The following is a 25,025-nucleotide window of genomic DNA, read 5'->3' as shown; positions in this document are numbered from 1 at the left end:
CCCATACACTCGGGCAAAAACAGCCAAGGTTCTGCAGTATCTCAACTGCACTTAAAATCTAAGCATGCATGTGTTTGTGCACTGCATGGGTCAACTTTAACAAGCAAATAAAAAGTGACCCCTGCTGCTTATTACTTGTTTTAATTAATGTGTTTTTTTCTCATCTCGCTCCCTCAATATGCCTCATTCATGAATCCCCCTCTTTATTTGCTTTCTACTCTCTAAGGGGTCACATGCTGTCATCTGCCCAGTAGCAAGTTGTGAAGGCTTTAGTTTTATAGTTTTTACTTTTTAGTCCTCACGCAAGAAGGAACATTTCCCCCCTTTATTTCCTATTCATCCTGCACATGCCTGTTGTACCATAATTTCTTAAATATAAAAAAAGTTGTTGATAAAAAGACTTGATAACAAGTCCAGATAACTTAGCAAGTTGCTAGATATGTAACTGCCTTGTTAGGCCTTTAGCATCCAGCTAGGAAGTAGCAGTTGATCTAACTTGCTGTTGGCCCATCTGCTTATTTATGGTTCACTCGGTTACAATATTTTGTAGCCACACAAACGGCTGGTTCTAGTCATTAGCTAGGTGAGTCATGTATATCCATTAGTAGATGTCTTAAGTTCCAACATTTAAGCTTGTGAGAGGACAAGCATACTGAGAATTTAATTGGTTCTTGCAGTACTGATTGTTTTCTGTTCACTCACTGTAAGGTTGTGCTTTACAAGTATTTGCATTCTATATTTGTATAGTTAGGTTTCATCAAAGGCCACAATATACATGGAAAAATTACCTCACTTAAGTATATTATGTAGTAATCTGCCTATTAGGTTTAATTACTCATGCCAGAATTGCAACTCATTCTAGCTCAATTTAACCTGAGCTTAGTATGTATCTTTTTTCATCTTTAAAAATTGTCCTCCCAGGTCTTGGCAATCAGGGGACAGAAAATAATTCTTCTAAATAAAATCAAAAATATCAGAGGCTCCTCTCGTTTCCCCCCAAAACATACTTTCTGCTTTCTCTAAACAGAGTGTAAAGGTACAGAAGAGGATCAGGGCCACTGGGAAAAAAATAATGCTGTTTTTTTAATCAAGAATTCCAAGATAAAAGAAAAAGCGTTTTTTCTTTTTCCAGTGCCCCGAATCCCCCTCTGTATAAATGTCTTTACACACCAGACGCCCTAAAAAAATTTTCAGACTCGTTTGTTCTTACTGTTTCAGTTCACTGGACGAATTTGCAGCATTAATTTGTTTTTAACCAAGTTCAATTGTTTATTTTTGGAGGTTCCAAATGAACTGATTTGACCAGTCAGACAACTGCATTTGGCAACAAGTGCATTTGTAGCTCAACACATCCTCCAGATACACAGACACACAGCTAGATGCTGCTTTGGGTCAATCGGATCTCTGCAATGACTTCTCTGCCTCCTCAGGTGTGGTCCAGGCTCAAACTGCCTCACTGACATATATGTATGAAATCGATCGTGATACAACTTCAACTCAAATCAAATCAAATCAAATCAAACTATGAACTTCTCCCTGCTTATTCAGTTTAATACCAGTTTGCATGTATTTATTGTGGGTATTTTTCAGTTTTCTAAACGAGCAAAGAGGAAACAAAGAATGTCTTCAGGTGTTCCTCCTCCTCCCTTTTTTCTCCCTGAAGAGTGTATTGAGTTTATGTTGGTCTGGACCTGTGTAAGATTACCGTCCTCAGCCCTCCTTTCCTTATAAATGTGACCACACTGTAGCTGAAAGTGTATCAACAAAAGTGCTCAGTCATTTAACAGAAGCTTTGAATCCTCTTGTGTACCGACTGTATTCAAAAACAATGTGAACATGCTTTTTAAACATAATCCTCAAAGTTTTGTCTGTTATTAAGGGAATAAGAAAAGGACTTTAGGAAATATCAGAAATGCTCCTGTGTTTCGGGATCTGTGTTTTATCAACAGCAGCTGGCAGGCTAAGCCTGGAGGCTTGGAGAATAAAAGGCAAAGTCAGCACACAGGATCTGTACCTACATGTCATGAGCAGACAGCAGTTGTTAGTGGTACTGAAGAGTTAGGAAAACAGCAGCATCTCACTGGACCCAAGTGATATTTGCAGGTATGTGGAAGCAAAGCTTCACATGTAGTGCAGGGAATAGACTAGAATTACCAAAGTGAAACTAAGGGGCATTTTAATTAAAATAATTCAAAGAGTGTATTAAAGTCATCATCATCCCCTCAAAAGTGTTTTCTTAATCAACAACCATCATATCCGCAAATGTCTGAATAGGTCTCCCTCCAGTAACTTCCAAAACACTAAATGAGTGTTTGTAGAAATGACACAAAGTTCAGGGACATCTATTTGGCCACAAATGGTAAAGATCTTTACCACAAACAGCAACATGACTATGAAGTATTACGCTAACTGTCCATTGTTGCAGTCCCAGCAATGAGACGAGCATGGCTATGCTCAGAGCTCTTAATGATTGCACTTTTCTTAGTCAAGGAAAGGCATCCAGCAAACAACCGAGTATCTTTCGTCATGCTAGCATAATGTTTGTTTTGGAACAAATTTTCAACGTGACTTATAAAGACATGTTCATTCAGTCAAAATGTTTTTTGGGTTTGTGCTTGCAAACTTGGACGCAAACCTAAATCACCTTTTTGTTAAAAGGTTTTTGGAAAAACAGTGTTGGAAACGCATAACAAACAAATGACTTTTACCCAGGAAACTGGGATTTGTACCTTATACAGGACCATTATTTTAGAGTTAGCTAGCTGATTCATTAGATGTGATCAGTAGTAGTGAGAGCAGCTCAATATAACCACTTCATAAATCTGGCTAGTCTCATGTTCAAGTTGATCTTCTCAGGTACATCCACACAGCTTCCACATAGCTGTTTGTTTTTTAGATCACTTGTTGGTAGTTCCCTTTAAGCAGTTTCGAACACACCCAATTTCACGAGGAGAATTATTTAGTATAACAACTATGTCTTCGGCTGTGACTGAGCAATTTTTTGCCATTTTTAATTAAAAAGTGCAGAGTTTCGTAGTTTGAAGGCAGCACACCAGATGAGCAGCTAAACCAGAAGAATGCTTCTCCTGTTCTTTTATCCAGCAGGATAAAGGTTGCACGAGGTTGCATGAGGTTTTGCACCGTGACATCATTCCCCAGGGATACTGTTAATGGTGAGATCTATCGAAAGGTTATCGACATTCTGAGGAAACAATGACGACCGAGTTGAAGGAGCATAGTTTTGCTATACTGTGCTGGTGCAGGGGGACACAATAGGACTCCAGAGGTCCAAAAACAACAGCTGCACTGAAAACAGATTAAAGGCATACAAGGCGAAGATGATGGCCAAATTTAAATCCGTTAAGGTATTTGATAACTACAGAGCATTTCTAATTTTTGTAAACACAGACTTCTCTTCTATTGTTTTAGTTACCATGGTGAACTAATAAATGACTGGTTGCCTGAGGATGAGTGGGTTTTATCGACATCTGGTCTCTTTAAGCCCCTAAAGCGATCAACTGAAACAGACTCTTTTTGAAAAATGTGAATGGTTGTTTATGTGTGTCACGTGGAATGATACTTTTCTTTGTTCCCTGATTGCTAAGAACTGAGAGACCAATTTAATCAAAACAAAAATTAAAAAATTACATTTTGATTGCCAGAGGTGAGAGTTAGTGTCGGAGTCGTCACACTTGATGAACTGGTCCTCGGAGGGTTAAAGGTCTCTGCTCCCGCTCTGCTCTATCTGCTATTGTGTCTGTGTGGCCCTTTGGTTCGCTCTCAGTTTTTCTTGCCTCCTTCATTTGCCAACACTTCAGCAGACACCGCTATGTTGCCATGGTTCCTCAGCCTCCGGGAGGCTTCTGTCAGTTCATTAGGACAATCCGACATGTCTGAAGTATTCCATAAAACTCTATGGTGTGAACTCTGCCAGGGGCAACAGGATGCTGCTCTTGGTAGCAGATGAAATCAGTTGAGGTCTCCTAAAAATTTCCAGTGCGGGCTTTCTTTTGTTCCAACGGCTGTTTGATGGTTGGGAGAAAACCGCTTGTAACTTCCACTCCTCTTCCATACGAATCGAGGGCTTTTAATGTAAATAAGTCCATTAGACTTCTGGCGTGAACAATGCATAATGCTCAGGTACTCTAATATGTGTTTACTGTGAAAAAGACAGCAGTCAACTGTCTCGATTTAAGAGGAAGAGGAAGAAAATTGTCAAGTGGTGTAAAATAATTTACTGTTGCAGTTAAATCGCTTCCTGAAAAATCAAGCCTCTTCATGCTCAGGTGCAAATGACTCCTTTCTCTGCTTCTTCATTTAACGGCACGAAGGGTGCAGTGTCATTAATAACGGATTATATTTTCCTGTCCCAACCCACAATTACACATTTAGAAGCACTATACGAATGATTTCAAGCGTTTGTTATTGTCAACCGTAACTCTTTATATGATGTGATATAAACAGATGGTTTACAGTGGACGACTCAGTTTAATTCATTTTAATGATTTGAAAGTATTTCTATTGCCTCATTTCACAACAATGGCACTTCACTGTGTTTTCTACTGTAAAGTAAAGACCCTGTGATATTCTAAGGTCTGATGACAGTCTGTGAGGAAGAGTAGAAAGGAAGAGCACAGCTCATCTGTAACTTACAGTGTTGGGAAGGTTACTTTTAAAATGTATTCCATTACAGATTACAGAATACATGCCCCAAAATGTATTCTGTAACATATTCCGTTACGTTACTCAATGAGAGTAACGTATTCTGAATACTTTGGATTACTTAATATATTATCATGCTGTTTACAACTACATGAATGTACTATTGCTGTGATTTATTACTGTTACTGAAGGTCCGCGGCTCTGAACCGTAGTAAAGGGACCTCTGGCTAATACTGTGGGTTCTGTGTCGGCTCGTAGCTGAAAACTAGCTTTACTTTGTTGTCTGGGTCAACTTTGCTAGCGAGAGACAGAGAGAGGCGTTGAAAGGCTGCTCCAACAGAATTTATTGTTTTTGGAGGAAAACACGAACACGGTGTACAGTCGAGTCTTAACAGCTTACTTACAGCTGGGCTCGTCAGGCTCTCTTCTTGGCTGCAGTGGTTATTATTATATTTACATGCTTCCAGCTCCCGTTTTTGCTCGATGACAGCTCGTACTTTTCCTTTTTCTCCCTCCCTCGCTCACAGACACATAACGTGTACGGCAGTCCATTCTCCCTGCAGCACGGACTACACTGCCCATGATGCTACATTCTTTAGAGCTATACCTGTAGCATTCTGCCTGTTAGCTTAGCACAACAACAACAACAGGCGCTCTCTCACCCAGGAAACACACAGAGCGAGAGCGTCACCCTGTAACCATGGCAACCGCAACGCTGCCACCTGAAACAACAGAACGTAGCTGTCAAACAAAACCCAAACAGTCCTGACCCGCCACAATATGAAACAGGGAAGTACCGCCGTGTAATCCATTTATTTCAACAAAGTAACTGTATTCTAAATACCACCTTTTAAACAGTAACTGTAACGGAATACAGTTACTCATATTTTGTATTTTAAATACGTAACGGCGGTACATGTATTCCGTTACTCCCCAACACTGGTAACATAAAAGATATTTAGCAGTAGGCAGTTTGAATGTGAGGGGGGAAGGGGACAGGATAAAAAAAGAGCGGTGGCCTCCATTATGCCACCTTGGCACAACTTTAAATTTCACAGCTAATGTGTCATTTGAACAGAATCTTTGGTTTACATGATAAAAGAGTAATTTTCTTCTCCACACTATTTATAAAACCACGTTTGAAACACAGGTCAGTCTGAAGAATAATCTTCCTCTGAAGCCGCTGCTCACAGTGAGAGACCACAGCATTCAGCTTAACTGGACTTTCACCTTACATAAATGCATAAATGCTAGTTTTAGAAGCAAAGTATTGTTATTGTGTGTCATTAATAACAACAAAAACAATGTCATATTGTTAAAAATCTAGAGAGAAGAATAATGAAGTTCTTTGAAAATGAATTTACATTCACAAACGTTGTTATTTATTTGTTTACCCTGTCATTGTGGGATAATGTGAGTGTAATTTTGAGGTAAAAATTGAATGTAATGCATTTTACAATAAAGCTGTAACATGACAAAATGTGGAAGAAGTGAAGCGCTGTGAATACTTTGTGGATGTAGTTGCCTCTTCCTGACATGTCTTCCTGTTAAAAGGGAGTTCTTCTTTCCCACCATCACCTGTGAGCTGATTGGAGTTTTCCTACTATAATAATGTTGGCTCTTTATATGAAAACCCTTGAGAGGATTGTTGTTGTGAACAGGCATTTCATACAGTAAATAAACTTGCACTGGATTGAGTTTCACCAATTACTCTATTACAACAATGGCATGTACTACCTTATAATGCTTCCTGACTTCTTGTTTTTTTGCATATTGTTTGCAAAAACATTTTTAGTATTTGACAAAAATAACTTACAGATAAAAAGATAGTAAACACAAAATACCATTTTTAAGTGATAATTTAATTTATGAAAGGGTAAAACCGTACCTGGCCTTACTGTATGTAAAAAAAAGTAATTGCCCCCTAAATGTAATAACTGCTTGTAACATCCTTGGCGCCAAAAACTGCAATCAAGTGCTTGCGGTAACTGGCAAGGAGTCACATCTCTGTGGAGGAATTTTGGTCCTCTCTTTCTTAATTCAACCACACTGTTTTTCATCATGAACAGCCTGTTTAAGGTTATAACATCAAAGCATCTCAATCGAATTTAAGTCCCAACTTTGACAACCAATCAGAGGTGGACTTACTGGTTTGTTTCAGATCAATATCCTGCTGCATAACCTGCGTACACTTCAGTTTCAGGGCACAAACTGATGGTCGGACATTTTTCTTCAGGGTTTTCTGCTACGGAGCAGAATTCATAGTTCCATCAATTACAGGAAGTCATCCAGACACTAAAGCAGCGAAGCAGCCCGAGACCACCACACTAACACCACCATGTTGACTGTTGCTATGATGGTTTTTTAATGAAATGCTGTGTTAGTTTTACAGCAGATGTAACAGGACTCAAGCTTTCCAGTAAGTGCAGCTTTTCTCTCATCAGTCAACAGAATATTTTGCCCCAAAGTCTTGGGAATCATCAAGACTTTGGTCAGCAGTGTTGTTTCCTTGGATCTCTCCCATGGGCGCCATTTTTTCCGTCTCTTTCTTATTGCAGAATCATGAAAACAGACCTTAACTGGGATAAGTGAGACCTGCAGTTCTTTAGATGTTGTTCTGGGTTCTTTTGTGACCTCCTGGATGAATCACCAATGTGCTCTTGGGACTATTTTGGTCGACCGACCACTCCTGCGAAGGTTCAGCACTGTTGCAAGTTTTGTCCATAGTTCATAATGACCATAGTTTACTGGAGTCCAAAAGCCTTAGAAATAGCTTTCCAGCTCCTTCCAGAATGATAGATGACTGGTAGACTTTGTTTCTCAGTTGTTCTTAGGTTTCATCTCCTAGATCGTGGAATGATGAGTTGCTTTATGAAATAGTTTAGCCTTTGTCAGACAGGTTTTATTTAAGAGATTTCTTTATTTAGCAGATCTGGCAGTAAATAGTGAGGCTAGTGAAATTATTTCAGCATTCCAGAAAAATGTTATTAATCTCAGTTAATTAATAATTTAACAGAGAAGGGAAGTTTTTTCTACACAAGGCCAGATAAGTTTGTATAGTTTATTTCTCGTTATAAATGAAACTGCTTTTGTATTTATTCATCTTACCTTGTCTAACATTAAAATGTATTTGATGAAAAAAACTAAGAAATTAGGAAGTTTATCACGGCACTGTAGGGATTTGCTTTTTCTGGTCCGAAGAAAACATGAAACTCGTGTTTTCATGCAAATCTTCAAAAACCGTTCAGCAAATCAATTTGATGCGAAAGGATTAGGCCTCAGTAATCCAGTTTGATGCGATCCACTACTTCCTAGACTTCTCCCTCGAGGGCTGGAGGCAGAAGGATATTCCCTTGACTGACAATTACAGATAATTACAGCGTCAGAGTGAAAGCTTTATTTAACAAGCTGTGTCCTAAATTACCTATAATTGACGCGGTCATTTTATAAAATCATTGACAATGTTTGACGACTCTTTTTGCGTTTCCAGATGTTTGCAGGGGTGAAAGACGTGACTTGCTTCTTCTGATTTACGACTTTAAAGAAAATGGCTTTGGGCCGCAGGGACGCACAAAGAACTTAAACTGAGGAGGGGATGTGTTATTTTAGCAACAAGTTACTGTTGCCAGAATTCGATATTCTATCAAAGGTGCAAAGATAAATTACGTCCACCACGGATTTAGGTCAAATAAACAAAATCAGCGATAGGTTTGATTTATTTCAGATAACAAAGGCTAACCTAAATCTGCTATTGGCAAAATGTTAATTTGGGATTTTAAGAGGTCGTTAAGTTGAAAAAAAAAGTTTGGAATTTAAAGTTGAAACTTATGGAGACGGTCTTTGTAATTCATTGGAGAAATAAAATGAAAAGTTCATAAAAATGTAACTCAGCCTATTATTTTCCACCAAACACCCCAATCCCACTAAAGCTTTCTGAGGAAAGAAGTGAACAATGAGTTGAGTGGAGAGAAGCATGAAGCCCAATTATTTTAATTTAGTCAATTTTTCACTTATGTGGATCATAAAAATGAAAAAACAGTGAGCCAAAAAAAAAAGAAAGAAATGAAAGAAATGAAAGAAATGAAAGGCAAACGCCCTAAAATGACTCTTTATACTGACACTATATACTATATAAGTGCTATTAGTACTTTTTTATATTTGCCTTTTGCACAGAACACAAACACACAAATGTCAGCATCACAAGAACGTTTGTTTTCATCTGTGTTTTAATTTGATCTGTATTTAACATTAAAAAACCAAAGTGTTCATTAAAAAACGCCCTCTTTTTACACGTGTACCTGCCCGAGTGTGAACCCAAATAAAAGGCAAAGAAAAAAAGAAGCCTCCGGAAATGTCCGGAAGCAGTGTTGGCATTAGCTTTGAGTTATAGCGTTAACTTGTAGCTTTATCAAAATGTCGTAGCAGGCAGAGCTGCTCTGGAGGCAGAACTAGGCTTTTTTTTTTAACTTAGGTAAGGTTATTTTTAAAAAAATATATTTAAAGCTAAATTCCTCCTCATACAAATGAAAAGCTGAGTTCTACTGCTACTGTAAAGCTACATTTACCATATTTATACTGTAACTGAGACTTCCTGGACCCGTGGTCACCAGTACAAATGCAGTCTCGCTTTAAATTGGAGTCGGATACGCGCAGTTTGATATTAGGCAACTGGCAAAGTAAACACCAAAAACATGACAGTGAAATACTTCAAACAGGTATACACAGTGCTATGGCTTTGTGTAAGTACCGAACACTTACTGCTCAGCCTGGTGGATCTGATGATTCACTCCTCACAGCTGAGTCTCGGAGAAGTTTATCAATATTCATAACTCGCTAGTTATATTTTACAAATGAGACCTGAGCCACTTTGTCCCTCATTCCAAGACTTATCAGACATCATCAACACACCGCTAACAGCTAATAGTAAATTCAGCTCGTGTGAAAAATGTACTGATTGTAGTATTTCTTTCTGTTTTAATATTGTGTATTTTACAGCTATTTTAGCAGTTTCCCCTATATCTGTCCACTTTACTTTTATTGCATGGCTGCTGCTTATATTTTTGCCTCCAGAGTGGCTCAGACTCTAAAAAATGTCCTTGTCTCTTAGAGCTTCAGTTCAGCCTGCCGGAATAATTCCGCAATTTGTCCCGGAAGCGTCGCATCTCCCCGTCTGTCACATCATCTGAGTCCTTGGCATGGGTTCCTGCTGGTGTCCGGGATACCAGTGTCCAAAATTGTTCACATATCCTCCCGAGTGCACCGGTGCACCTTTGGCAGCCATGCTGATATCCCACAAGGAGCACGGAGAGGAGGAGGCTGGTGGTGGAGGGGCAAGGTGTTCCACCTCGGGTCCACAGGGCCCATTCTTCATGATCTTCTTGTATTTAGATCGTTTATTTTGGAACCATATTTTCACCTAGAAAAAGAAAAAGTACAAGAGTTAAGAGTCAAACAGGAAACGCTGTGATTGGATTTAGTGATTTATTACAAGATAAAGACCAAAACTATCATAGGGTGACTGTTTTATTTTAAGGTCATGGGCTCAGTAAATAGTTTTATTTAAAATAATTATGCAGCATCGTGTTCTTATTTTGTCCTCTTTTTTTCCTCCTTGAGTTTTTTAAAAACCAGTAACCAACACAACAGTGGGTGAGTCTTTAACCATAAATATACATCTAAAAACACTTTGTTCACAACTAAAATCAAATCAGGTTAAACTCTCATTGCACCCTTGTGGCTGTATACGACTACCAACAAGTCAAGTTGGAGTTTACAACTGTCTTTATCAAGGCACATATAATATGTGCTTTATTAGTATCGTCAACCCAGCAGCCCAAATGAACGGTACAATCACCTAAAAATCAAGGTGGGTGTTGTCACAATCTCTCCTATAATTTTGTCATTAACCACAAAACTAATCAGTTCAAATGGAGTTGTTTTTTTTTTGCCAAATTTGAAGGAATTCCCTCAATGTGTTGCTAACAGTGGATCACAGTAAAATCTAATCAGATCATCCTTAAGCCTGAGTGAATCCTTCACCACGGTTACTGACAAGAAGAAAAGATTTCGATATAGATGACCTGATAACTGAATCATTATAAAGTCATTGCTATCTAACAGCTGTGATGACCAAAGGTAAGTGATGTGCATGAGTAGATTAACATTAAATGGCCTGCATTTGTATAGCGCTTTATTCAGTCCCTAAGGACCCCAAAGCGCTTTACACTACATTCAGTCATTCACCCATTCACACACACATTCACACACTGGCAATGGCAAGCTACATTGTAGCCACAGCTGCCCTGGGGCGCACTGACATTAGCTTTGGGCTCCTTAAATCTAGGTGCTATCTTAGGCTTAGGTGCTTCCTTTAAGTTGAACTCAGCGAGGAAGCAGTTTTTCTCTGCACAACTGTTTCTGTTTTTAGTTTTTGGAAACATTAAAAGGTTTAGCACATGTTAACAGTGACAGCCAGTGTTGGGAAGGTTACTTTTAAAATGTATTCCATTACAGATTACAGATTACATGCCCCAAAATGTATTCTGTAACGTATTCCATTACGTTACTCAATGAGAGTAACGTATTCTGAATACTTTGGATTACTTAATATATTATTATGCTGTTTACAACTACATGAATGTACTATTGCTGTGATTTATTACTGTTACTGAAGGTCCGCGGCTCCGAACCGTAGTAAAGGGACCTCTGGCTAATACGGTGGGTTCTGTGTCGGCTCATAGCCGAAAACTAGCTTTACTTTGTTGTCTGGGTCAACTTTGCTAGCAGAGACAGAGAGAGGCGTTGAAAGGCTGCTCCAACAGAACTTATTGTTTTTGGAGGAAAACACGAACACGGTGTACAGTCGAGTCTTAATAGCTTACTTATAACTGGGCTAATCCATTTATTTCAACAAAGTAACTGTATTCTAAATACCACCTTTTTAAACGGTAACTGTAACGGAATACAGTTACTCATATTTTGTATTTTAAATACGTAACGGCGGCACATGTATTCCGTTACTCCCCAACACTGGTGATACCTAATGATGTAGCAGTGATAATGTGATACCTGCGGCAGGCAAAAACAAAGCAAAACAATAAGCAGTGTAAGATTACATAAAACCAGGCAACAACAGGCAGCACACGTATGTGCCTATACTTCAATGTGGTACTAACAGAGAGTAAGCTTGGAGTAATATTAATTCAATTCAATTCAATTCAATTCAATTCAATTCAATTCAATTCAATTTTATTTATATAGCGCCAAATCACAACAAAAGTCGCCTCAAGGCGCTTCATAGATACAGAGAAAAGCCCAACAATCATATGACCCCCTATGAGCAAGCACTTTGGCGACAGTGGGAAGGAAAAACTCCCTTTTAACAGGAAGAAACCTCCGGCAGAACCAGGCTCAGGGAGGGGCGGGGCCATCTGCTGTGATTGGTTGGGGTGAGAGAAGGAAGACAGGATAAAGACATGCTGTGGAAGAGAGACAGAGATTAATAACAGATACGATTCAATACAGAGAGGTCTGTTAATACATAGTGAGTGAGAAAGGTGACTGGAAAGGAAAAACTCAATGCATCATGGGAATCCCCCGGCAGCCTACATCTATTGCAGCATAACTAAGGGAGGATTCAGGGTCACCTGGTCCAGCATAACTATATGCTTTAGCAAAAAGGAAAGTTTGAAGCCTAATCTTAAAAGTAGAGATAGTGTCTGTCTCCCGAATCCAAACTGGAAGCTGGTTCCACAGAAGAGGGGCCTGAAAACTGAAGGCTCTGCCTCCCATTCTACTTTTAAATACTCTAGGAACAACAAGTAGGCCTGCAGAGCGAAGTGCTCTAATAGGGTGATATGGTACTACAAGGTCATTAAGATAAGATGGGGCCTGATTATTTAAGACCTTGTATGTGAGGAGCAGGATTTTGAATTCAATTCTGGATTTAACAGGAAGCCAATGAAGGGAAGCCAAAACAGGAGAAATATGCTCTCTCTTTCTAGTCCCTGTCAGTACTCTTGCTGCAGCATTTTGGATTAACTGAAGGCTTTTCAGTGAGTTTTTTGGACATCCTGATAATAATGAATTGCAGTAGTCCAGCCTGGAAGTAATAAATGCATGAACTAGTTTTTCAGCGTCACTCTGAGACAGGATATTTCTAATTTTAGAGATGTTGCGCAAATGGAAGAACGCAGTCTTACATATTTGTTTAATATGTGCGTTGAAGGACATATCCTGGTCAAAAATGACTCCAAGGTTCCTCACAGTGTTACTGGAGGCCAAGGTAATGCCATCCAGAGTAAGAATCTGGTTAGATACCATATTTCTAAGCTTTTCAGCGCCGAGTACAATGACCTCAGTTTTATCTGAGTTAAGAAGCAGAAAGTTATATTATATAAATATTACAGGGAAACTATAGTTAGCTCCTACAGCTAAAAACACCAGCACATGATAAGGTACTTGAATCACACTGTCACACCCACACTACTCTGCACACAGCTCCTTTAGGGTTATAAAAACGATCTTGGTGTGACACATAAAGCTGTTTATTGGAACGCCTGCATCTTATAGAACGAATGGGTTCAATGGAAACTGAGGTCAGCATATTACCTAATCCTGTGAGTATATTAGCCAGCAGGTTCATACAAAAATATTAATATGTGACTACAGACATTATATAATTAAAATATCTCAAAGTATTTAGATGAATATCACTTCAATCATTTATCTGTGGTTACAGATGATTTAGTTACGTTGTTAATATAATTGGCATTTCTTTGTTTCCAGCATGCTTGCAAATTGAGCATCAAATTGCGCAAATATGCCTGTCGGGCAACCTGTCAGCTTAGCGGGAACGAGTGAATCATGTATAATTGTACAGAGCCAGTGAAGTCTTTTTGTCTGAAATGGGTTTTAACTGTGCTGTAAGGGGGAAAAACCTGCGCCCATAGCACAGTTCTGGCTAGCAACAAAGGAGAAGAAATATAAAAGAGTGAGCAAAAGAAAAGAAAACACTCTTGGCCCTGAAAGTGTTTTCTTCTCCAGTCCTAGGAATCATTACCCGGGGAGTTTATGGGTATTTATGAAGACTGTTGTGAGTGGTTTTATGGAAGATATTTTAATCTATAAAAATTCTAATTTCAGAGTGCTGTAATTGATTCGGAATATGTGGAAAAAATGATCCCTTTCCCAATAATCCCAAAATGTCCAGCTTTTGAACTGAAACAGCCAGAAATCATGCAGAGTGAAATTTGACATTTAATTCAAACTCTATTGTTCCAATATATCCACTGACGCCAGTCACCAGCTGTGAAAAGCATAGAGACTCCACAAATATACGATATAATATGTGAAAATTAAAGGCGATAATGCTGCTTTTCAGAAATTAAAACGAATTAAATTGTAAATTATCCACTTTGAATTCTTCAAGCTGCAACATTTAGGAAGGTTTTAAATCATATTACAGTTCAATTATTAAATTAATATAATATTAATCTTAATATAAAAAGTGATAGTCACACACTGCATTGAACACTATATAATAATCCGCTGCAGTATTACACTGTGGATGAAAACCTGAAGGATTGGAGTGTAGCTTAAGAGGCCAGGAGTCAATCAACAGCATCCTCAGTGAGAGCATTTCATCTGTAATTATTGGTTTCATATTCCAGCAGCAACACGGAGCTGACAGCTTTCTGAGTGTGTGGCTGATGACTCTGACTTTAAGGGAAGACGGTGGCTGAAAGGCAGGCAAAAGACCACTGAGGGACACAGAGTGTGTGTGAAAATTAACAAACTTAAATGTCTGCATATACTAAAGTCAAAAAAGTTTTTTTGTCCAGATGTCTTCCATTTGGAAGTTGTATAGACGGCGTGTATGTGTGTGTGAGAGAGATGGACAGCGATAGAGAACGTTTCGAGGAAAAACATTAGAACAGAGCTACGTGCCATTTCTCAGCTGCGTTGGGAACATTATTTTTCGATGGAAAGTGGTCAGCCTAATGGCATGATCGCTATCTTCAAGTGTGTGTGAGTGTGTGTGTGCGCGTTCTTTACGTGGCCGTGGGTGTATGCACGGGGTGCACCCGTGTACGTGAGGAATGCACAGCAGACGCAGTGGGCCAATACATGTAAGCACACAGGCTGGCTGTGGGTTTCAGTAGGACTTGTTCTGTGTCTTCTGTTAATGATGTCATATATGAGAGAAAACAAGCCTAAAAATATAAAGTTGCTTTTTGTATAAAATTACTGCACATATTTTACCTGCGATTCTCTATATTTACAGCAATACTGGTTAGCCTAGCTTAAAACATCAGAGGTTTTTATGTTTCAAAATCATTTGACCAAGAAAAAGGAAAGTAAACAAAATAGAAAGTATTTATTAGAGAAAATGAAAGAAAATGATACAACTTCAAGAATCGCAGGGTTTTAGTTCTACATGACATTAATAATATACATTATTAATATAAGCCAATATTCATCCTCAGTTCCTGATTCAGATCATTTTTCAGTGTATCGTAGTTTGTGCCTGACATGATCTGACATATAAGTACGAGGGGAAACAAAGATAATTATTCTAACGGACACAGCAAAAGCTCTTTTCTTTTTCCAGAAAAGTCATTTTTTCCTCCCTAAAAACATATATAATATATAACATAGGGCTTGGGTTAGAGTTAACACTGAGGATGACTTTGACCTCAGAGTGTTAAAACATTGTACCTAATCTAGTTAATCTCTTGGTTTGTTTAATATATTTGTTCCCATCTGTCTATTTACTGGCTAGTTGGACCCGTTTCCATTACTGTTGCCACATTCTGAAAAATTAAAGTTAAATTTGCTATGGTAAATGGCCTGTATTTGTATAGCGCTTTTACTAGTCCCCCCTAGGGACCCCAAAGCGCTTTACACACCCAGTCATCCACCCATTCACACACTGGTGGAGGCAGCTACAGTTGTAGCTACTGGGGCGCACTGACAGATAATAGAACCAAGAATTGGATGAAAAATAAAAATCAAGGTTGAAACGTACAGGCAAGGCAACTCTTGATTAAAGAAGCGGAAGACTGTGTCAAAGCTGAAGGCAGTAAACCTTTTTATTCATGAGTGTCTTACCCAAATACTTTTGATCCCCTGAAGATAGTGGGCTGTGTATACAAGATGCTGAAGTTCAACAACGCTCAGTGCAACATTTTTCCAACCACATCACCACATCAACTGTACCGTGTACACCAACTGTACTATCAACTGTAAGCTGGATATGAACATTTCACAAAAGGCACCATCATTTTCAACATGTGGCATTTTGCACAGGGTATATTTAACAAATGCTGCTTTTTTTGTTCTATTGTGGAATTTCTGAGTGTGGAAACATTTACACACCAGAACTGGACATTTAAAAAATCCAGATAAAAGGGCAACAAGTACCCAGCCTACAGAAATGCAACAAATGTAACAAATGGTATGTGTTACTAATAAAAGTAACTTCAGTAACTTTGTGTTTCTGAAATGGGAACTCCCAGAAAGAAGACTCCCACACGCTAAACATCACAACCCCACATACAAATGTGCTGCCATTCCTCAAACTACCATCACATGTGCTCTCATTGCACTCCACAATCAGCTGAATCATGCTGTGATGCCGTACAAACTGACCGCCTTTGATCCAAAACACCTCGAAGAACAAGGAGCGAGTTAAAAAATGGTGCTCCTCAATGAGCACGCATGTGAGTATGACTTGTAGCAGACCACAATAAAAAAGAAAACCACTACACCACTACAAAAGATGAAGACAAATGAACGGATCATCTCTTGCTTCTTGTGTAAACATAGCTGCTGCAGTTAATTCATATGGGATTAGGACAATTCAGCTGATGACATCAAATGCTGATGGTTGCTGAGTGTGCACACACATGCAGGAGCATGAGTCGCATTTCAAATATTCCAAAACAGTGTCATCTAATGTTTCCCCAGTCGGACACCTGCTGTCTATTCAAACCTTTATTCTTCACCTTTTGGACAGGTGCAATGTATCTGTGATGATTCCACACAGAGCATCATAAGCCCATGGAAGTAAGGCACTGCTATTTGTTGTTATAGATTCCTGTTATCCATAAATAACAGCGACTCTGCTGACTGACAGAGTTGGCCACTTTGTCTACAGTCATGTACCAGTTACTCACAGGGAGATTACTTCCTGTTTTCCAGCTCTGCACTGGTTCTCCCAAGAGAAACAAAATGTTTAATGATGTCAGACTCTGTTGTTGTTGGCTGTGCTTATGTGAAACTTCCACTTTTTCAGTTTTCATTAACTAGAAAATAGCTGAAGACTAAACCAACTTATAAACAAACTTATTTATCATATTTAAGAAACTACAGACAATGACTGACTCTCCTCTTGGTAGTCAGTTTGCTTAGTGTAGATCAATTTGGTTGTAAATACATCCTAACATGATGGCAAAAACACTAGCTCGACTCAAACAATCACTAGTTCAACCAGTTTAACCAGCTGTTGGACGTCACAGTGTTAAACTAAGTTTTAATTTGATCAACTATATGAAATTATAAACAAAGTTACCATTACTTTATTTTAAGTTGATGAATGAATTACATTAAGTTGGCAATAGAGGTGCAACAAAAGAGACGACACAGTCTTCTCTCGCATTGAGTCAGTGTTACACTAGCTGACAGCAGCGGATCACTGCAGCTGAATATCAACATAACATTTAACATCACTACCTCGTGAGTTCAGGGTCCAAATTAAGATCATACTCATGACCTATAGGGCCCTGCACGGTGTAGCTCCAACTTACTTAAGTGATCTTCTTCCTTATCACCCCAGCAGGTCCCTGAGGTCTTGTGACCAGGGGTTGCTGGCTGTCCCGCATACAAGGTTAAAAAGAAAAGGTGACAGAGCGTTTGTATCAGTGGCTCCCAGACTCTGGAACTCGCTCCCGTTGAGTTTGAGATCTGTGGACTCAGTCACGTCTTTTAAAAAGCAGTTAAAAACTGTTTAAACTCGCTTTTGGTTGATTTTGTTTTGTTTTAGATTTTAATGTCTGTTTTCTGCTTCTGTAAAGCACTTTGTGATTTTATCTTGAAAGGTGCTATATAAATAAAATTGTATTTTTATTATTTATTATTTACTTCTTGGCACGTCTGAAATGAAGTTTTGTGTTGAACAATATCAGGAAAACTGGCCGACAAAGCAAACCAGAGCTAAAATGAGCACATCGCTAATTTAAGCAGGCCCAGTAATAAACACGGACACTGACAAAATAAAGCAGTTAGTAAAACATGTTCCACTGTTTTTCTTTGTCAGTTACGCAGATATAGAGATTTATCACTGATAACCCCCCAATGAAAAACACAACAGTTTTTCAGTGTCATTAAAAATGATTTATTCAAAGAAAACACGTTGGAGTGAAAAGCATCTCTCTGGTCTGGAGTGTTTTCTTCATCTGTTCTGTTACGATTGTGTCATTTGCATCGTTAAGTTTTAAAAACGTTCATTATGTCTCATAACTAGACCAACCAGGTGTCACACTTTGTTTTTTATCACTTGTCCCATAAAGTTGAGTCTCACAAAAAACACGTGCCTTATAAAGAAATGTGAATCTACCCTCTCCCCCCCCTCCAAAAAAAGTAAATAAATAAAATAAAGTATATTTGATCCTAAAATGGTCAGTGCCAAATGTATATAGTGCTACATTTTTTGTATTTGTTAAATAAATACTTCAAAATCGACCTTTAATCATTAGTAATGTGTTCCACATTGTACTACGCAAGCATGCTCCACTCCCCACAATTAGTTTCATGGGGTCCGGTCATACTCAAAGCACTGCATGATGTTAGGTGGAATAATCAGCCTAAGGAGGTATACGCGAATCATTACGACCAACTCCACGTTTCTTTGTGGATTCCAACTGTACATAAAATATTTTTGCATTGAATATATAATTAGGGCTCCTATTTCTAAAGCAGTCCATGTATTTTGCAAAATGTGTAAGTTACTACATTTCGTATTTTGAAGAAAATGCACCTTCATTCACACATTTACCTGTTTTTCTAACGCTATGATAAAACTGAGGATCGGGGGGTTTGACCTGTAACGTAAAGATTCAGAACAGCAAATATCAAAGCGTTGTTGACTGGATAAAAGCTGGATTGCTGCTGACTAACGTGGTTCAACCTTTATAGACATTTATAACAAATGTGACTTATAAATAAATGTTAAAATATCCAATTAAATCGTCTTTACCTAGAGGCCACAACAACACGATGCAGCTTCACAGACAAAACAGCAGCTGTTGGGATTCGTTTGCTGGTGTCTCCACACGTGTATGAGTGCGCACACGCGTTTCAAAGAGATGCAAAACAGGCAGAAAGTCCCGGTGAACCAATTCTGAACCTGTTCTGGTGACACGTGGAGACAAACTGCTCTCCATTTTCAAATGTTTTTCCCCGTCTCATGTATTTGAAGATTTCAAGCCATGTTGCACTTATGTTTGGCTACATCGATGTCTAATTTACAGATGAAGGAATGTTGGATTCAGTCGGCATGAATGTACCAGCGCTCGTCTTGTTTGGGCTTAGCAGAGAACAAAGAAAACAATCAGAGGTGTGATTGCTCGGTTAAGAAGTAGCTCTAATTTTGTGTCATGCATACTTTGGAAAATAGGGTGAAGTTGGCAACTCACACCCTCTATTAGAGTCACTTCACACTGGAAATGTTTTCAAATCTTCACATCATAGACAATAATGTTTTTACCTTAGACGGGTTAATTATATTCCTAAAACGCTTCACACGTATTCTTAAAGTGTCATTCCATCCTGCTCACATTTTAATGCCTAACATATTACGAATGTTCACATTTAGGGACCGTCTACACTGCTTGATTGTGCATGCTTTGCCCATGTGTGAATAGCTCATACCAAACGTTACCTGTGTTTGCGTGAGGCCCAGTTTGGCGGCCAGGTCAGCCCTCTCGGGCAGGGCGAGGTACTGGGTTTGCTGGAAGCGCTGGTTGAGTGCCTGTAGCTGCAGGCTGGAGTAGATGGTCCGAGGCTTCCTGATCTTTTTCCCTTTTCCATTGAGCCTCACTTCTCCATTTTCTATCACCGCTGTGGGCTTCTCATGCTCTGCGTTCAAAGGGAGGACAGAAGGACGGTGCTCAGAAAAACGTTAACAGTGGGATTTCAAGCTGGGCTCTTCTATGTCACAAAAAGACTGTAGAAAATCATTTTAACATTTAGATGATTACGAGATATAAAATATTCATGTGTGAACACTGAAAATTGATGTTGGACCAAAAAAAGTGGTTTATACTGTAATGTTTTTGACATAAATTCTTTTTTAACCATTTATTATATTAGAAATTGTACAAAGAGTATAAATAACATTGAAAAGTATTTTATGAAAACTGTCCCAACATCTACAATTCAAAGATAAAAAAAAGACATCTCTACATGTGTTGATTAAAAAAATGGCATTCAAAGATTTTGGATTCAAAAATACTAACAACAATGAATAATAAGCTCTGTTAAAAATGGATACAGCGCAGAAGCAGTAATTAACTTCAGCCAGTACTCAAGGCTAGAAAAATCCAGTAACCTGAAGTAACACTGGAGGAAAATAACCCGCTGATGCTGGCTAAAACGACTACAGCTACAGTAAATTAACCCACAGCAGCTCATTTTTACCCACTGATATTATGTAATGATTAAAGATCGGGTTGCATCACAACTATGACATGTGCTAAATACTGTAAGGTAATGATAGTGAGTGGTGGTCCTTTTCAAACCATGTTGGCTCACAGTTATCCAGCTTTTCTTTGTGTTTTTTGTATTTGTGTATTTTTTTCAGGAAAGCTATATTGTGCGTACGTACACCCCCTCTGATCTTTGTTATGACATGAGCTCACAGCTTGCAGTGGCAGGAAAGAACAGTTGTAGAAAAGCCAAGGCCCCACAAGATGCTCGCATTCTGTATCTGCGCTACGCTCTGAGCTGACGCGCAGCAGCGGGGGACAGAAACACAGTGGGCGCTTTGAAACGACCTGACAGGGGAAGGTTTCTTTTAGAAAGAAAACGTGCTAGTGTGTAAAACACTTATTGGCTCAATCTGGCTCACATATCCATATATAATAAAAAGTATATGTATGTTTTTAAGCTGTGACCCTTGTTCCAAGAAACTGGACATTTTATAAAGGTGACCAAAGTGTCCAAAAAGATCCATGTCAACAAGCCCTGCAGAGTCCTCACAGACCAAGATTTGTACAACACAGTTACCGTGTAAAGTGATGTTTAACTTGTATGTGTTGGGTGAGTTAGAGCGTGGTGTGAAACTCCAACAGCAAAAGTCCAAGAAGACTGATTTTCGGTGAGCACCAATGAAAATCTGTCGTATTTATTTGTGTTTTTGTAACTGATCACTTTCCCTGCGACTGATTCTAAATCTGCTTTAAAAATGTATAAACTGCAGTTGCTGTAAAGCGTTGTGAAATGGGCCTTGAGCTGATCCATCTGTTCGTCTGTCGATGCGCATTCACAGAAGCAGAATTTATTTATGAAACCAGTCGAGTAAACCTGATGAAAGTACTGCGTCATGTTCACCTGCGTCATGTTTATGGAGAACTTTTCTTTTCTTTTTAAGAAAACATAAAAACATTATGTACTTTTTCAGAATTTTATTTTCATTTTTAAGCTTTTCTGCTGTATTTTTTTTATACAAGACGGCTGTTTTCTGTCTCTCTGAGAGTCTCTGTCTGTCCTGTCATCTCAATGTTTTGTAAACTGGTGAAATAAGCCACCAGATTTTTAAGGTGAATATTTGCTGAAATAACCGTAAATACTGCATGTGAGGCAAGGACATTTTCAGTATAGACAAAAGAAATAATCCTATGTAAAGATTTAGTTTAAATGTACGCAATTTTTTGTGTAATAATAAATTCTTTAAATAATAATGATGAAAATAAAAATATAAAATTAAGAGCAAAATTTAAAAAAATGTGAAAATGTGAAAGTAAAGTGATCTGCACTGGGATATTATTTAAAACAGTCACAATCGTATCTGTTAACAGCTCCTGCTGCCAAATTCTGACGAGACGTTTTCATCAGACGTGGAGTTTTATTTTTATTGGCGTTTATTGTTTTTTCGTAGCTTTAATCTCTCATATTACACAAAATAACTGCACGTGCCTGTCAATGAAGCAAAGACATAAATAAGAATATGAAGTAAATGTATCAGTTTTTTCGCTTTGGTTGGATTTTAGTTTTGTTACACTTTGAAAAAAAAAGCTAATTTTTTTTTATAAAACACCTTTTTTCGTTTAAAATGATATTTTTGTTTAATCCATTTCGTATTTAGTCAGTCCTGTTTATTGTGGTGATACGTCAGATCACAGGCTTTGGTGTCTGCTCAGAGGGAAACGTGACGGCTAATATTTGCATGAGGATGAGGCTTTGGGTTTTGGTGGGGAGCGCGGGACACCACAGGGCCTGTGCCGGAGAGTCACACAGTCTGCGCAGGCCTTAAACACATCTCCCGGCCAACCCCAAAATACGCTAAACACAACGCTGTGGCCGACCTGTGTGTGGATCCAATTATTGCGTTCCGCTGCGGCTTATTTTCATGTTTCTGTAGACCCACTTCAAGAATTTTAATGGTCCGAGTTCATCCGCTGTGATTATCCTGATTAGTTTTGCGTGTTTTATTCTTTTAATGTCCTCTGTGATCAATTTCAGACTGTAGTACTATTAAAAATGACACATCGAGCTAATAATAATGTATTTTAGCTTGTTGTAGGATTTATTTATTTATTGCATCTTTCAGCACATTTAAACTGAAAAATAGATTAAACTAAAATCCCACGAACATATTTAAAGACCAAAGTGTAGAAACAAGGAAATGAGCAAACATTTCTTCATTTCTGTGCGTAAACCTACCCGCATCGTCCAGTCTGGTGTGTCCGAGCGCGCCGCTGTGACCCCCGTGCTGATAAGGCAGGTAGGCACCGGGGTGATGCGCGCTCACTGGACTGTGGTAGGGTGGGTATCCCAGCGGGCGACCGTAAGAGGAAGCCCCGGAGGAGAAGGGCCCATCGTGCTGCGAGGGTCCGACAGCGTGCAGTCCGTGGACCGGATAATGGTTGTGGGATAAGCCTGGCGAAGGTTGTTGATGTCCAGGGTGCCCAGGGTAGCTGTGTCCACCGAACTCCAAAAACGCAGATTTGGACGGATCGGACGTTACTAAAGTGTCTGATATGGAGCTCATAGTCATCATTGGGGAGAGGGGCAGTGATGTGCAGGGGAGAGAGGACGACGGGTCGGCTATGACCTCCAGATGAGGGTCATGATAAGGCAACTGGTTTAAAAAGAAAGAAGAAAAACACCCCACAAGAAAACAGAAGACTTTAAGAAGCAGCTCTTTAAAAACAAAGCGTCTCTGTGTTCCTGTGGAGCGACTTTAGGTGGGTCTGCCCTCCGCTACATCCCAGCTGAAAGCTCCACAAACATCACGCTCTGTGTTTAAAAGCATTAAGTCCAACAGAAGAAGACGGGACGCATGGCAGGGAAACACGCAGACCAACAGGGGAAGTCAGCGAACAGAGAAAACAAAACAGGAACTCTTAACCGAGCAGCGGGTTTAATTACGAATATCCTTCGACGTGCTCAGGTTTTCCTCCTACTCTCGGGCCAAAACAACCAGGTTCCCGCTCGATTCCCCGCTTGTTGTAAAGAGACTCCTGGCAGCGGAGAGGACTGGAGAGTGTTCCGAACCTGAGAGCGCACTGCGCGTTTGCTCTGACCCCCTCTCTGCCTCCATTTGGCACAAGCGGCGCGCTCATTGGCTGCAGGGCTTAACCGTGTCACACAAATCACAACCGGCAGCGGCGGGGCGGCCGGCTCTTCCCGGAGCTTGTGGCGGAGAGAGGGCCTTAAGAGTGCCGAAAGAAGCCTTCAAGTGAAGAACAGCCATTAAAACATTTTTCCGCAAGTGTGACAACATGTACGAAATAAATTAATAAAAAACTGCAGACATATTTTCCTTTCATGAGGTCAACAACTGCTTGGATCACAACAGTTTAACGAGGGCATTTTATTAATATTGACTGACGAGCTTATTTGGGTTGATGTGTATTTATTACACTGAAAACAATTCGCTTCTTTAATCTGCGAGGACGTAAATGTCCTCCGGTGTTTAAAACAATTGGTGGCAACTTTTTAAAGTAATTTTTTTTAAACAGAAATTTATTGTACAGGATGTTCGAGCCCTCTGGCAGAAATAATAATAAAATGTAAACATAACCTATTTTAAAGTCATTAGTAATTCTGAGAGCAGCAGACAGATCGCCTCATTAAACTCCTTCCCAAAATAAAATTCTTCCTGTTTGCCAGAAAGCCAAATAAGGCGGATGAGGATGATTATTTATAAGATGCTGGCGAAAAGTTGGTGTTTTTAAATGTTTTTATTTTATAATATTTTTATCAAACACACTGTCAGAGCAAAAAAAAAAGTTCTCAATTCTCTATTTCTTTCATTTTCATTTAAGCAAAACGTTAATGTAGAAACGACACACACACACACACACACACACACACACACACGCTGACTGCGGCCCCACACCTGGAGGACAATCATAACAAACACTGCCCTTCCAGAGAAACTCAAAACTTGTGATTTTGGCAGAGCAGAAGCTCGGACGCTGTAATTTCGCTGAAGTGACGGTCATTATGCTCATGTGCGGTGGAAACCCCGGACTGTGGGCATGCTGCTAATTAAACGAAAAGAAAAAAGTAGAATGACGCGAGATAAAGTCAGCAGGATCGCTCGGTTGTGATCAAATTTAAAAAAGGGGGAATTAAGCGTAATAATGGAAATCAACACCTACTACTGTATAATGACGTATAATCACAAATTCTAGCCATTTGCAAGCTCTAACACAACACGCTTTTAGGTTTGAATGAAATTTACTGAGAATCATCACTGTATTGATTACATTCTCTTATGATGCAGAAATGAAAGGAAGCCCACAAAGTGTCAGTGATGACATTACTGGTAATAACAGTGATGTGTCAGCTGAGGTATTTTAAGTAGCTGATTACTCAGGTCATTTGGAGCGCTTCTTATTTGTAAAGGCAGGTTTATAGGGCAGGAAAAATGGTCTTTATTGGGGTTCTAAGGATTTTGACTTTGCGCTATTCCCAGCCTTACTGTTAAATTAAAATAATCATTTTGAAATCATCAAACTATTTATTGTGTGTTTTGTCTCTATTTTGACACTCAGGAGGTGGAGCAGGAACAAATGTTTTCAGATGATCAGAGTTGAACAGATTACTTACAGTACATTCATATGTGTATTATA

At 39.1% G+C, this 25,025-nt stretch overlaps 1 protein-coding gene across 1 annotated transcript; it reads right to left on the bottom strand.

The window, feature by feature from the left end:
- Window positions 1-369: 369 nt before the first annotated feature.
- LOC146520771 (homeobox protein Dlx4a-like) lies at window positions 370-23,599 on the bottom strand. Its single transcript, XM_085157741.1, has 3 exons — window positions 22,606-23,599; window positions 19,604-19,800; window positions 370-10,078 (listed from the first exon to the last, which is right to left on the bottom strand). The coding sequence occupies exons 1-3, from the start codon at window positions 22,940-22,942 to the stop codon at window positions 9,836-9,838; spliced, it is 777 nt and encodes a 258-aa protein (XP_085013867.1). The 5' UTR covers window positions 22,943-23,599; the 3' UTR covers window positions 370-9,835.
- Window positions 23,600-25,025: the final 1,426 nt, after the last annotated feature.

This window comes from Neolamprologus multifasciatus, chromosome 4, assembly GCF_963576455.1.
Source record: "Neolamprologus multifasciatus chromosome 4, fNeoMul1.2, whole genome shotgun sequence".
In the NCBI taxonomy this organism is placed as follows: Eukaryota; Metazoa; Chordata; class Actinopteri; order Cichliformes; family Cichlidae; genus Neolamprologus; species Neolamprologus multifasciatus.
The sequence above is the reverse complement of the archived record's forward strand: the minus strand, read 5'-3'. Positions and strand labels throughout refer to the sequence as shown.

What these genes read in the sequence shown, in the direction of transcription:
- LOC146520771 (XM_085157741.1), bottom strand. Translation starts at nt 22,942, where the DNA reads ATGATGACTATGAGCTCCATATCAGACACTTTAGTAACGTCCGATCCG. An exon ending in CACCAGACTGGACGATGCGG is followed by an intron (nt 19,801 to 22,605) that starts GTAGGTTTACGC and finishes CTTTGAACGCAG; the next exon opens with AGCATGAGAAGCCCACAGCG. An exon ending in TGGGCCTCACGCAAACACAG is followed by an intron (nt 10,079 to 19,603) that starts GTAACGTTTGGT and finishes TTCTTTTTCTAG; the next exon opens with GTGAAAATATGGTTCCAAAA.